The sequence below is a fragment of the Parasteatoda tepidariorum genome, chromosome 12, assembly GCF_982258835.1.
Source record: "Parasteatoda tepidariorum strain Cologne lab strain chromosome 12, Ptep-v5.0, whole genome shotgun sequence".
Classification (NCBI taxonomy): domain Eukaryota; kingdom Metazoa; phylum Arthropoda; class Arachnida; order Araneae; family Theridiidae; genus Parasteatoda; species Parasteatoda tepidariorum.
Genome location: NC_141766.1, coordinates 3,292,294 through 3,306,814, shown reverse-complemented (window position 1 = coordinate 3,306,814; position 14,521 = coordinate 3,292,294). Strand labels below are relative to the sequence as shown.

General features: G+C 30.6%; 1 protein-coding gene across 1 annotated transcript; it reads right to left on the bottom strand.

The window, feature by feature from the left end:
• Nucleotides 1–4,611: 4,611 nt before the first annotated feature.
• LOC107449159 (uncharacterized) lies at nt 4,612–11,836 on the bottom strand. The gene is made up of 2 exons (XM_016064599.4): nt 11,211–11,836; nt 4,612–5,788 (listed from the first exon to the last, which is right to left on the bottom strand). The coding sequence occupies exons 1-2, from the start codon at nt 11,767–11,769 to the stop codon at nt 4,680–4,682; spliced, it is 1,668 nt and encodes a 555-aa protein (XP_015920085.2). The 5' UTR covers nt 11,770–11,836; the 3' UTR covers nt 4,612–4,679.
• Between the last annotated feature and the right edge of the window lie 2,685 nt (nt 11,837–14,521).

The window sequence follows — 14,521 nt, the reverse complement described above, 5'->3', positions numbered from 1 at the left end:
TTCATCAAAACAAATTTTCGGGTTTAGTTTTCAACCTAATTCATTGAAATCTCCCGTTAGATCTTGAAAACAAAAGAATTGTAAAACAATATGTCGAGAAAATTTTTACATCCATTTTTAAATAAGATTTTGAGGCATCAACTGATGAAGTTAAAATGCTTTTATGAAATGTGATATTTTTCCATTCGATGTAGAAAACGTTGACTTTAACAAATGCATGCAAAACAGACACCAAGAGTTAATGAGCGAGACAGCTTATCAACAAAACACATGCTTTGAGAGTAACGATGCACTATTTCTTCAAAAGCTTGAGATGGAAATCTCACAAGTTATGTTGCAAATTTTTACGTTTTTTAAGTTATGTTGCAACACTGACAGAAAAGTTTAATCTCCCAAATATCTAATAGCCTGTGCTTTTCTCAATATTGAAGAATTTATTTCTAAAAGAACATTTGGTTAAAAAATTTTTGGCACTGAAGCTGAGACAACTAACATTGATAATGAAAGTATCTTGAAAACTGATTTTGAGATGAGTCCTCTTGAGGCATTGTTAGTTGCAAAAACAGTCGGTTCCATAAGTAAATGGTAAGTACTGCTGAGGACCCACTAGATATAAGTCAATGAGAGATGGATTTTACTCAAACTTCGAAACTCCTTTTTCTCTTTTATTATTCAGTGAGGAATTCTGGAAATGGTACTGGAAAATCAAAAGAAATTTCGAAGATACATTTACATTGGCCAAAAATTTGGAAAAAAGAGGAAGGTTAAATCAAAAGAAAAAGAAATAAATTACTTTTTAGCATTAACTTCAGAAAAAGAACGAAAATTTAAAGAGATTGAAAGAGCTGAAAAAAAGTTAAAGCAGAAAGTATGACGAAGAGAAAAAAAATACTTAAGATAAAAAAGAAGTTCAAAAAATATGGGTAAAAGAGTAAACAAAAAAGTGATCTAATTATAATAATAATAAAAGCTTCATCGGATTACACAATAATAAACATTCATAATTTAGAATTGACTATTAAACTGTGAGGGAAAAAAATTAAAAAAAATTTTTTTAAATTATGTATTCAAACATATTTTACTTTCCATTCCATGACTGAAAAAAAGTAACATTTTCCACGTTAACTGTTTTTATATGTTGCAATTCCAAGAAAAATCTTGATTTTAGACATTACATTTGTGTGGCCTATGGATTCCTAACGAGCATCAAACATTCTCAAAATTAAGTATTCATTCACTCGAAAATTTAGTGTTTATTCACTGGTAAGAACTGTTCCTTCACTTGGTTATCTTACAACTTATTATTTAAACCACCAAAAGCTTAAAACAATATTATGTGAGTTATCTATTTTTTTTTTACATAATTTGCATTTAATAACAAATTTAGAAATTTGTATGATTTTTTTTTAAAGGCAAGCTAAGCTTAAGTGTCCCTTCATTGGTTAGTTTACCCTATAAGATGTTGAGAAATTTGCGATGTTGTGAGAGATGCTAAAAATGTTGACTACGTATTTTTATTAATATTTATGAAATATATATTCAAGAAATTGATAAATATATTACTCCAAATCTATTCATACGTATGTATATTATTGAAATTGTATCAGTTATTGAAAAACAAAATCAAAAAATAAAAAATAATCACATTAAATTAGCACAATCTGGTGTATAATCATATTCTATCAGAAGCACGCTTTTATAAAACTAGACATTCGTTGAATAAAGCGTCTTTTATTCAAATTTCTTTACTAAATAGAAAAATAAAATATTAAACGACTAAAAAAGAAATAACCTATTTTATAGTTTGAAAGAAATAAAAATAAAAAGATTAGCAAACGATTATCAGTGAAAAAAATATGAATGAAATTTTACGCTGTGCGCGCGAAGTCAAGTTCCTCGCAAGTTTATCACATTTTAATATTAATCGCCCCATTTAATTATTTCTTTACTGTCGCCAAATTATTTTTTTAAAAATAATTAGTTTTAATTTTTCTCAGCTTCTAATAAATAAAAACGGTTGAAACTTTTGATTTTTCAATTGAAAAGCATGTAGATTAATATGGTATAAAAAAATTCATACCTTATAATTCAAAATTTTTTCATCCTCAATTTTATTAAATAATAAAAAATAATTAATAATTATTAAAAATTATTTTTTTCATGAAATTAACTTTGGGTAATCGAGTTTTATGAGTGGGTGCAATTTTCTTTGAATTGCTTTAATAGTTTTAAAAATATGACTAAAAACGTAAAAAGTGACATTAAGGGGTACGAACTTTGGATCGCTCTCCTGACCAAACTATGGGGATCATATTTCCCAGATTGCGGCTACCCTCTATATTTTGAAAGTTAAGAATCCAAATATGTAAAAAAATATATATGTTTATTCAGAGAAAGTACGTTTTTGTGTCTGATTTCGTAACTTAATTAATAGTTAGCACTAATTAATTAGCATATTTGAGGTCATCCTCGGGAACCATTAAGATTGACACTTAGTTCGTGAAAATCCGATCATTAGAACGAAAGTTATTCAGGGTGATTCGTTTTTTTTTTTGCGGACTGTACACCGGTGAGGGACCGATGTAATGAAATATTCGATCTTTCATCTACGTATTTGGTGTTTGTCGACATTCACCGGTGAAAGTCAACAACCACCTATTTCGGTCATTCGCCGTAACATATCTATATATATACATATGTGTGTGTGTGTGTTTGGGAACAAATCTTTCAAAATTTTAATAATTGTCGCTTTCTTACTGAATCATATAAAGGGGCGCCTTTATTTTCCACTTTTTCAAAAAGTTTGTTGAGTGCAGAATGGTATCATGAAAACTAAAATTAAAAACTTAACTTGAAAACCAAGATTGCCTCTGAAGTCAGTTAGGTTGTACAGCGTAAAAAAGAAAAACGATGCAACTTAAATTAATGCTGACAGGAAAGCATCTTGAACACTTGTTCCGAAGGCAATAGCGTGTTTGTCGAGTTGCAAAGTGGTGGTGGTGTGTTCAAGAAGGTGTACCAGCTGGCTACAAAATGCTGTTAGTTTTAAATATTACTTCTTTTTAACCCTTTCATAATAGTTCTTGAACACCCAACTCAATTTTGGGTCTACGGCAACTAATGTTCTACTCCGTAGCCTTGCAATTTTGAACCCTATCCGGAAGACGAGGGAACTCCTGAGTCAAGTATTTGGGAGAAATTTACTTTCGTGGAGGACTTTTTGATGGAACTAATCCGCTTTTGCGTTACGTGGAGAGGAAAATCCCGAAAACCTCCCACGGTTAGCTTGTCGGCAAGGGGACTCTAACCCGTGATCTGTCTACCACTGAGGATATTTTACGTCAGCACTGTAGTCGGTGCGAGCCGATTGCGGAAGTCGTATCGACCAGCCATCGCTGTGATTCGAACCCGTTTCATCTCATTGGAAGGCGAACACCCTACCCCCTAAGCCACCGCGACTCTTTTTTAACCCTCTGCAAGACCGTGAGAAATATACTTCCTCCCAACTACATAATTTTTTTCACAGATGATTTGTGCCGTCATGTTCTAAAATCGGCAGGGTCAAGAAGTGAGGTCAACACTTAGGAGTTATTTTTTCTTGAACAATAAGCGTTCGACCATTTAATCATTTCTCATCGAGTGTATTTGTAGTTTTGTATAAACACAGCACAAACATTATAAGCACAGAATTCTGTTTGGGTCACAGAATTATAAGGGCAGAAGATCCACTTTATGAAAAATTCCTTACAGTTGATAAAATTTTATAAATCCCAAAAATAATATAAATGTTGGTATTAATTTACTTCAGAAAAATTAAGACTTTAATATATTCTGTAATAAGCATCGGTTTTCAATTACATAACTTAAGAAGGTTCTCGTTTTTTTTAAGGTTTTATACATAACTGAACTAGAAACATTAATTGCAGAAACATTCATTTAAGAATTAATTTCAGAAAAAGTGAAAACTCCCTGACAAAATTTTATTCAAGCTTACAATTCTAATGTGGGACTAAAACCGTAAGAGTGAAATAAAATTTTGCTATTTTTTATTTAAGAAAAAATAATAAAAAAAGCGTAATCAATCAAGCAAAATTGTACAAAGTATGGTTACCAAATGAAAAGTTTTTTTTTTTTTTTTGAAAAACGTTCATATAATTTTTTTCATCATTTATTTTTCTTTAATGAGAAACTGAGATATTCTAGAAATAAGAAATCATCCTATGAAAGGAAAAATTGTCGGAAAAAGCAAATCAATTTTAATAAAAAGCTAAATTATTTTCTTTTAGAAATAAATCTCAATTCTAAAATTATTTCAACAAAACATTACTGGAAAAAAAATTACCCTATAAAGGATTGAAAAAAAATCATGAATTTAGTGTAACTTCGATGAAAATCATCGATAGTGCATATTTTTATGAGTCTATAAACTCTTCAAATAATAGAACACAAACGCTAAAAAACTGTGGAACTTCCTCATATATAAAGTTTTTCTCCATTTTCAAAATTAATGTAACAGGCGCTAACTAGAGGTCAATACGATGTCATTTCTGATTCAAAGAATAAATAAATAAAAATATTGAAGTCTTCAATAACTTAAGTCTAAACAGAAAATAGATTTCCAAATATCTTTATTTCATTATATAAAAGTAATAAAACCAAACATTAATTGATTCAATTGTTCACTGATGTAACTTTCGAATCTTCCATGGTGGATGTGATTTCTTTTTCACTAATCTTTTGTTCTTAGCTATAAAGTTCTTTTTAGATTTAACAATTCTTATTGGTTTTGCACCATAAACCAATTTTTCTTCTTGATTTAACATTTCAGGTGTTTTGATAACTTTCCACGGAGAAGCTTGCTCAAGTCTTTTCACTCTGACTGGTATTTTCGATATCCTTGGAATTTTATGTGGGTTTACAATCCAACTAGGAGTGGGTGTTATACTTTTGGGAGAAGTTCGGAAAATAGTAAGTGTATCAGCAAATCGGACACATTTTTTAATCGGTGGTTCATTTTGTTCTAAAGCAATCATATCTTTAAAAGGTTTCACCTCTGTTCCAAAACTTCCTAAATATGGTAATGACATTTCAGATTCTTTTGATGGTCGCCTAATAGAGGAACGATCCATAAAATCTTCCGTTAATAAGACGTCACATAAGTAGCTTGTAAAACTAGGAGGAAATTTTGATTTGATTTTTGGATGATCTAAATGACGAAGGCACAATCCATCTGGAGATATATAAAGTACAGGTGTATTTAAACTCAAAGGTGGTAGAAAGTCTTTTCGCTTATTTTTTTTACTTTCTTGCCTAGTCACTGGTATGGCAGAATGCTGCTCTCGTACAGCGTTATTATTACAACAGTTAATCAATGCTCTAAGTTTATGTCTTATATCTTTACGCATTTTAAACACCAATAAGACAAAGAAACACGAATAAATGTAACGGAACCACGTAAAAATCGTCTCATATTTAGGTGTAACTATTATTGTATTACTTAGATCTTCGTATGTTTTTAATGCACTTATTTGATGAATGACAATGTAAGGGAGTTCTAATAGTAAGTAAAAAAGAGCAAGCCAAGCTACGAGTTTAAAGTTGACCCATTCTGTCCACAAATCACCTTGTATGAATATATTTGAGAAGTTTATTACATGTTTATTTTTTTGGAGCTTATACTCTTTGTATTGTCGAAACCCAAGGTTAAGCAAACATCCAGCTCCCAAAACTATCATAAGACAGTAACACCAAATCGTAAGAAATATAGCATGGACGAAACCATCCTTTCCTAGAAAAAAAAATACAATCTCATGTTAATTATTAAAAATAAAACGGAATCAGCACTTGTTCACTCCTACTTTAATCGCCAAGAGGCCAAAAGGTTTCTGTACAGTAGGCTCTCAACAATACAATACTATAATTTGACGGAATGGATGGCCGGATAGGAAAAAATTCCTACCCACTTTTCCTTATAATTAAGTATATAAATTACACAGTTTAAGATGAATCCAAATATACTCAAAATTTATTTCTAAACTATTGTTAGTTCACCAGGAGTTGGCACTTGACTCCGCCTCCATCACGTGGTATCCGACGATACTATTTCGCTATTTTTGGGAGAAGGATGAGACAACGTTGCTATTTGGCTATCGTATGACAAAAATATTCATTTCGCAATCTTTAAGTGCATTTTTTACCGTTAAATATTTCATAAATTTGATGATATTTCTCTCTTTTGAGAGGATAGTTTGTTCTTTTTGAACTTCCAGACACTGGGAAAACAGCAGTTTTTAAATTTAAACTATATTTAATTACCTATAACAAAATGTATCATAGTAGATGATCAAAGTAAGTGACTGAAAAAAAAATTAAGGGTTGTCTCATTTTCAAGCGCGGAGATGTTTCTCCTCTTACTCCCGTGCTGAAATAAGCTCAGTGTTCGAAGAGGTGGAGCCAAGTGCCAACTCTTGGTGAACGAACTATACACAAATCGAAAATTTTTAGACTAGGAAGAATTAAATTGTACAGAGATGACTGCTTTAGCATTCCTCGTTTTTACCTTCTCAAGACGATTTTTATAAGTGGCCTAATTTTTACAAGATCTGATAGTCACTACCGGATAATTGGGATCCTACTGTACTTGCAAAAAATAACAATATAAAGAAGGATTTGCTTAAAATGTGACGACGAATTTTCTAAAAACATTAAATATTTGATTCACTACGTATAAAAATAAAAGGTAAAAATATTTCCTCTCTGTTACTACTGGTGAAAAAAGCTCTTATTAAGGACTTGAAAGACTATTTTATAATTCAATCCAATATTAAAAAAACTGTTACATAACTTACACTCTAGTCAAAGTTAGATGTTATTGCATTGCAAATATCTACCTAAATTTCATTCAATATCTTAAAATGTAATGAAATACTAAATCAACAAACTAATGCTGAAAGAAATCTTTGTCTATATAACACTAAGCTTTAAAAGAAAAATTATTTTAAATTTGTTTCTTATTTTTGTAGTTTAAATTTAATCATAAAAATTATCAGTATTACAATTGTAACAGAGGGAAAGTTAATAAAACATATTTGCCTTGATTCTTACCTTGTTAAAGCTTTATTTTCTTAGAATGCAGAAAATATGAAAATTTTTTAAATGGCTACCTTATCTAAAAATAGTACATCCAGGGAGCCATAAGACCCACTTTTGCCAACTCAAGAAACTAAATTAATACAATTATTACCGTAACAGAGTGGAAAAAATTCTGGAACAACATTAAACTGCTTGATTTTTACTCAAAAATTTTAAAACTATATATAAAATAAACTGAGTTATATATTACGTTTAACACAGCTAGATAAACTGAAATTATTTTCAATTAACAGTTGGTAGCTAAATAAGAGGCAAAAAAGGGTGAGACATAACAATTTAGATGCATCTGACACATTGAGACGACATTACAAAGGCGTTATTTTTAAAATACTAATTTCTATGTATCTAAATTTATTAAAAAACTATCCCAAATTAATTTAAATGATTAAATATATTATTTGAAATTTTATTTCAGTAATTAAAATTATTTTATCTTGTAAATGGAAAATTTAATATGGGACATCAAATGTACAAGTTTTTTTTAAACGACCTATATATTATACAATAGTTAAAAAGACCCTTTCAGTTTATGTCATTTTTTTTAATTTCTCAAGAAGTACCTAGAGTATTATTTTATAACTTATTTCATTTTAAAACTCTAATTGTGAAACTGTTCGAAAAAAAACTGCAAAGGCCATTCTGAGGATCTGCGAGCGAAGCGAGAAAAGTCTAATATTAATATTCTTAATTCTTAGACAAATTTTAATTTTTTTTGCTTCTTATTCGTGTCAAAACTGGAATAATTTCTAATCAACCTTTCAATAGAAAGGCAAATGGGGGGAATAATCATAATAATTATGCTTTTTATGACAGTCGATGAAGTGACATTCCTTATATATGTAAAGAAAACGTTAAAAAAAATTAAATTCATTTTCATTATATATATATATATTATTTTATATAATTTTTTTTATCAATTATTGATTTAAATCAGCAAATGATTCATATCTGGATTCGAATCTGTAAGTAATATTGCAATCAGTAAGTGATATCGCAATCAGTAAATGATTCGACTCAATAATGATTCGACTAAGTGATTCGAAACACATAAGTGAACTGATTCTATTGATTTCAATCACTTTGATGATTCATTTTATCCAACTCTATTTTACACCAAGTACTCTAAAAGAGGTGTTCCACTACACCAGGAGCTATTCTTGGTTTTGGTGTATTGGAACACTTAGAGAAACACCACTTTAGTATAAAGTAGTTACCACCATTATTGGTGTTTAGATACACGTATATCTTAGAATCCTTATATGCAGTGTAGAATCAAAAAGGGAAGTGAAAAAAATATACAAATTAAGGTTCGCAAATCAGTACTTAAGAGAGAAAGTAAAATATTCTTTTGAAACAGTAAAAACTGTGGTGTAATAACTATCCGAATTTGGTGTCTTTGGCATATAGTTATCATAACTTTTGGCTTTAACATGATATAAAGTGTTCGTTCACACTGCATTTTGCGTTTAAATAACACATAGCTCAGAGGAATATTACACCACACTTGTTAAATATTTTAATGCTTCTTTTAACACTAAAATGGTGCAATGAAACACCATGGATAATTCTTGATTCTTGATGTTTCACTACATCCTTGAATTCATATTAATAGTCGTTCTGTGGTAACTTGATTTACAACTCATTTTATTCTTACTCATTTTATTTGATATTAAGAACTGACCTCTAGGGATAGTTCCTCGTGTAGTCAAGTACCAAGAATGTTTTTTTACGCTACATAGAGTAAAGTATCAGCTACCATTTTTTTGTTATTCAGTTATATTATAATAACAGTAAGATATGATACACACTACACATTGCAGTAATTTTTACAATACAATTTAAAGGGAGAACTTTTGGGGATGCATACACATACTATTTCTTAAAATAAAATGAGTTTGTAAATCAAAATACCACAGAGAGAATATAAATTCAAACTTGGCTTAACAGAATAGAAATTATACAATTTGAAAACATTTATGAGAGTTCACAGAGATTTAAAAATTAAAATATGATTATTATTATTACGCAACTAGAAACATACATACATATTTCAAAGGGGGAGTTTTGTTTATGTTCTTTTTTATATATAACCGTCGTTGAACAGCCGACACAATTTTTGTGTTTACGACAACTAATGTTCAACTCCGTAGCCTTGTAATTTTGTACCCAATCTAGAAGACAATGGAACTCCGGGACAAAGTATTGGGAGAAATTTTCCTTAGTGGAGGACTTTTTTTTGATGGAGCAAACCCACATTTGCTTCACATGGAGAGGAAAACCCCGAAAACCTCCCATGATTAGCCTGGTGGCAAGGGGACTCTAACCCATAATCACCCATTACCACTGAGGATATTTTATGTCAGCACTGTGGTCGGTGCAAGCCGTATGAGGAATTCGTATCGACAGTAACCTTTCGCTGTTACGACTGGTGGGTCAAAAATTACCTCTCTGAGATTTAAAATTTTTATATTCAGTAAGCATATCATTTTATGATTGTTAGTTACATAAAAATATTGTATTATGTATTTTAAATTATTTAGTATTTACATTATTTTAAATCAGCATTACATGAAATTCTATTGCTTGCCTCGATTGTTTCGAAAAATATGAACAATTTAAAAAATTTTAACAGATGGAATTGAAAGAAATTCTTAGTAACAAAAAGCGCAAAAAATTTTGTGTTTATTTCAAAATAAAATAGATATTAACTTAGGACAATGCTTTCACAAGGTTCCAACATCATTCACGTGTTATTAAAATAAGAAAAATAGTTCTTCATTTCTGTATTTCGGAGGGCACTACAATACCATAGAATCGAATTAAGTTCACCTGTTACAGAGTACAACTTAGTCACTTTAGAGAGCTCAATCCTCGAATTTCATTGATTGTCTTCAACAGTTTAAGGATAGAAAATATTCCGAAATTTTATAATGCATCCTCGAAATTCCTCCAAAAAAAATTTTTTTATACGCAGTCAGCTATCAAAAAAAAAAAAATCTAAAGTTCTTTTTTCTTTTCTTTCTGAGAAGAAGATAGTTTTGTTTGACAGAGAATACAAACGTAAAGCAAAAATAAAAGGACCATGCTTAAAGATGAAAACGCCATACTCGTGTTAAAAAAATTTCTGAAAAAATAAACGAATTTTAATAATCGTATACTAATTTATTTTACATAAGTTCAAATTATATTTCAAAGCTACGCAGTAAGGAAATCAAGTTTTAGGAAGTTCTGCACCCGATATTAGTTTTGAGAAAAAAAAATCCTTGTTGCACAGATTAATTATTTCCATAAATATATCATATCGCAAAATGTTTCGAGAACGCTCCGCTAATTTTTCTTGAACATGGTTTATATATCTCTTACCTTAGAGTAAACCTCTGTCGCAAGCACTAAATACCCTAGTTTAATGTTTTAAAATACTGTAAAGGGTCTAATAACATGCCTATGAAACGATTGAATAAAAGTTTTTGATACAAAACGACTTTGGATGGATTAGCTAATATTTTAAAAAAATACATAATTATTGGTTTTCGCTTGCAACTAGTTTGTTGTGTGGTCTGAAAACTCACTTTTTTGAGTGATAGTGTGACTTTATGAATAACTGTACTGATATATAAGTCGTAAGATAATTGAAAAATCCCGTTTTATTGCAAATTTCGCCTTTAATTTGCAATGTACCAAGCTATTTCAAAAAGTCTTCAATATTCTCCGATTTGTCTGATATTTTTGTGCTTATTTCTATCAGCTAAAATATTTATAGACAAATTAGGGAATGAGAAAAGATTTATTCTACTAACTTTTAAAAAAAAAGATGCACTGGTATTTAAATCACAGGCTATATGAAAAATCTTTCTTTTTGAAAATGTCGCGGTCATTTTTGCAATGCACCAAGATAATTGGAAAAGTCATCTATATTCTCTAATCTGTCTTATACTTTTTGAGCTATTTTCAACCAACCAATATATCTTTACTGTAATTAAGAAATGTGAGATGAATTACTGAATTAGCTCTTTAAAAAAAGATGTACTAGTATTTAAATCGCAATTATAATTATTTACCTGCAGATGCACAGCTATATCTTGAAGGAAACATTCGGCTCGATTTCAAAAACAATGGAATACACAATAAAATTCCAGCCACCCACAATATTACTATAGCAACAATTTGTTTTTTCATTGTTAAATAACTTTGAAACCTAAAAGGTTGCCAAACTGACACCATTCCTTCCGCGCACATAATACACAACAAAAATGTCACCTCCAAAGTCACAAATTGGACAAGAAATGAACTTATTGAACATCCAACAGTACCCAATTTCCATGTATCCGTTGTAGCATATAACAGAGCAAATGACATATTTAAAAGCGTTTCGATTAAAAACATCACCGATAAGTTTGCCAATAGAACATTAAATGGAACTCTTCGAAGTGTATAGCTGGATGTGATAGTTACTAATAAGAATATATTTGTTCCAAAAGACACAAGAATCACAATCACCAAGAAAACAATTTCGGCAATTTGAAGATCACTTTGCGTTCCATCTTTATAGGTGTTGTTGTAAAATATCACAATAGTTACTTGAACACTTTTAGTATCATTATTTATATCTTCCGTCATTTTTCAAAGGCAGTTTGTGTTCGAATACCAAAAATTTTGGAGACGCCTCTTGATAATCGATTCAGTCTAGCGTGATCAAAATGTTGATAAGCTTGCGTGCAAACAAAAACATTCGTGAACGATTTGTTTATAAGTTAAACAGTCAATAACTTTGACGTATTTCTCTCATTTCAGTTATTAAAAAGAAATGGATAAGCGCATACACTTTTTACAAATCATGAAGCACTCAACACTAATTTTAAAGTACAAATAATTAAAGTGCACAGCATTAAAAAAAGGGCCCTATAACATTCCAGCTATCATATGAAAAATACAGTGAATGTTCCAAACTGAATTCAAGACGTGTCCAAGCAGGGGATTTTTAGTTTAAGGGTCTATAAGGCTTTCCCAATCATAATTTTTTCGAGAAAAAAAATATACACGTTACGATTTGTTTTATTCCGAGAAATTTAACACACACCAGGTATATTGAAAAATCTTCCAAAATTACAGCAGAAATACTGAAACCCACTCTCTGGAAACAGAAAATAACACAACTATTTTCTGAATTATAATCGTCGGAGCTCTCAAAAAAGAATCCCAAATATATGTACATTCATTATAATTTTCAAATACATATCAGATTTTTACTGCTACGCTGCAACTGCTTCACAGAAATATTTGCAACATATCCGTTGTTCTTGGATCCGGTATTCTCGATGACATCAAAACTGAAGAGGCTCGAACATTTGTGTCATAAAGGAAGATGTGTTTCTTCAAATTGTAAAAAAATGCCATCATTCTATCTAACTTCCATTCTTTCCATATACGAGGGTTGCTATTTATATTTCTGGCCTAATAATGAAAAAACAAATATGTAGGATCGAAATTGGTTTTATTGTTTTTTAAAATATTCTCCATGATGATCAATACACTTTTGCATGCGTTTGAACCAATTTTCAAAGCACTTTTTCTAGTCCGATTGAGGTAACTCCAAAACATGCGTTTTGAATGCATCAACCGCTTCTTCGGGGGTCGAAAATCGTTGCCACGTAATTTATTTTTGATGTGTGGGAATAAGAAGAAGTCATTGGGTGCCAAATCAGGGCTGTACGGCGGATGACCCATCAGTTCGATCTTTCGCTCCGTCAGAAATGCCTTTGTTTGAGTCGATGTGTGAGAGCTCGCATTGTCATGATGAAGAATGATTCGCCTGTTCTTCTGATTTTTTCGAATTTCTCCGATGACTTCCGGCAAACAAATGGTCGTGTACCATTCTGAATTGACCGTCCTGCGTTGCTCTAACGCCACTGTTGTCACATGACCGTTAATGCCGAAGAAACTGGCAATCATTTGTTTCGATGTGCTTCTTCCTCGAACAACTTTTGTAGGTTTTGCCTCGTCTGGAATTTTGGAAGACCCATACAGTTGATTGCTGTTTTGTTTCCGGCTCATGTGCATAGATCCATGATTCGTCACCTGTGTAGATGTTATACACAGCCTTTGATGTACAGTCCGCAAAAAAAAAAAAAAACGAATCACCCTGAATAACTTTCGTTCTAATGATCGGATTTTCACGAACTAAGTGTCAATCTTAATGGTTCCTGGGGGTGACCTCAAATATGCTAATTAATTAGTGCTAACTATTAATTAATATACGAAATCAGACACAAAAACGTACTTTCTCTGAATAAACATATAATTTTTTTTACATGTTTGGAATCTAGACACTTGAATTAGGGGGGGTAGACAAAATTTTAAAAAAATTGGATCGTAAATTGGGTCACAATAAAGGTTTATATATTTGGCGATAGTCCAGAAAACCGCCAAAAAAAGTCGCCTGCGGAAATGAAGATTTTAAGGTAACCCATTGACTAATTCAAAAGAGGAATGCTTAATTTTACTAAGTTGCTAGGCAACCATGCTATAATTGTAAAAAAAATGAAATAATGTTTTGTGATTGTTCAGAGAGGTTTAATTCATTGTTAATAGAAAATATCTCGAAGTTTCTAGGCAATAGACAATTTTTAAGCAGATTTCTGTCTAAAAAGCAAAAAAAAAAAAATTATTTTAATGTCCTTTGAAAAGAAAATTTGAATCGATTTATAAATTATTTATGATTTTCTAAGTTTTTAGAATTTAAATACATGAACTTTTTATCTGATATTGCTTATTTATTCGAGGATTTCATACTAAAATCAAATTAACATAACTTATTACAGCTATATAAAAAATTTTAGGAATGATCATTTTTACAGCCTTAACCCCTTGGGGACGGGTGATTCATGAAAGCATTCGTACAAAATCAGAATCAGGATGCAAATAAATAAAAAACGGTAGCTTAAATGCAGGCGTTGCTAATTTCATAGACTTACTTTGCCTTGAACTTAATTATTGTTAGTTTAATCATATATATAATCAATGTTAGTTCAAAGCATAACTAAATAATTTTATTTTGAACAAAGTGATGGTGAATTAAATAAATCAAACAATTATAACCCCGCCCACAAATAAACTGCTAAAAAATTACTTTGATTACCAGTTTTATCTTTTTACCCTGGTTGATACTGTTTTATGCTGTCACGTATTTGTCACAGTCGGCGCGAGTCTTCTAGGCAAGAAAGTTTGAAGGAAAAAAAAGTGCTTGAAAAATAAAATGTAGATTGTATAGTAATTCTAATGCACATTCACAAGGTTTTCTGTAATTTACGATATTTCTTTTTTCTATAACTCAAGGAATTGCTGAATGTTTAGTGGCATTTTAAAGACATTG

Excerpts from the sequence above, each read along its gene's own strand:
- LOC107449159 (XM_016064599.4), bottom strand. The coding sequence starts at position 11,769 with ATGACGGAAGATATAAATAATGATACTAAAAGTGTTCAAGTAACTATT. Across the intron at positions 5,789-11,210 it reads ATATAGCTGTGCATCTGCAG|GAAAGGATGGTTTCGTCCAT; the intron begins GTAAATAATTAT and ends TTTTTTTTCTAG.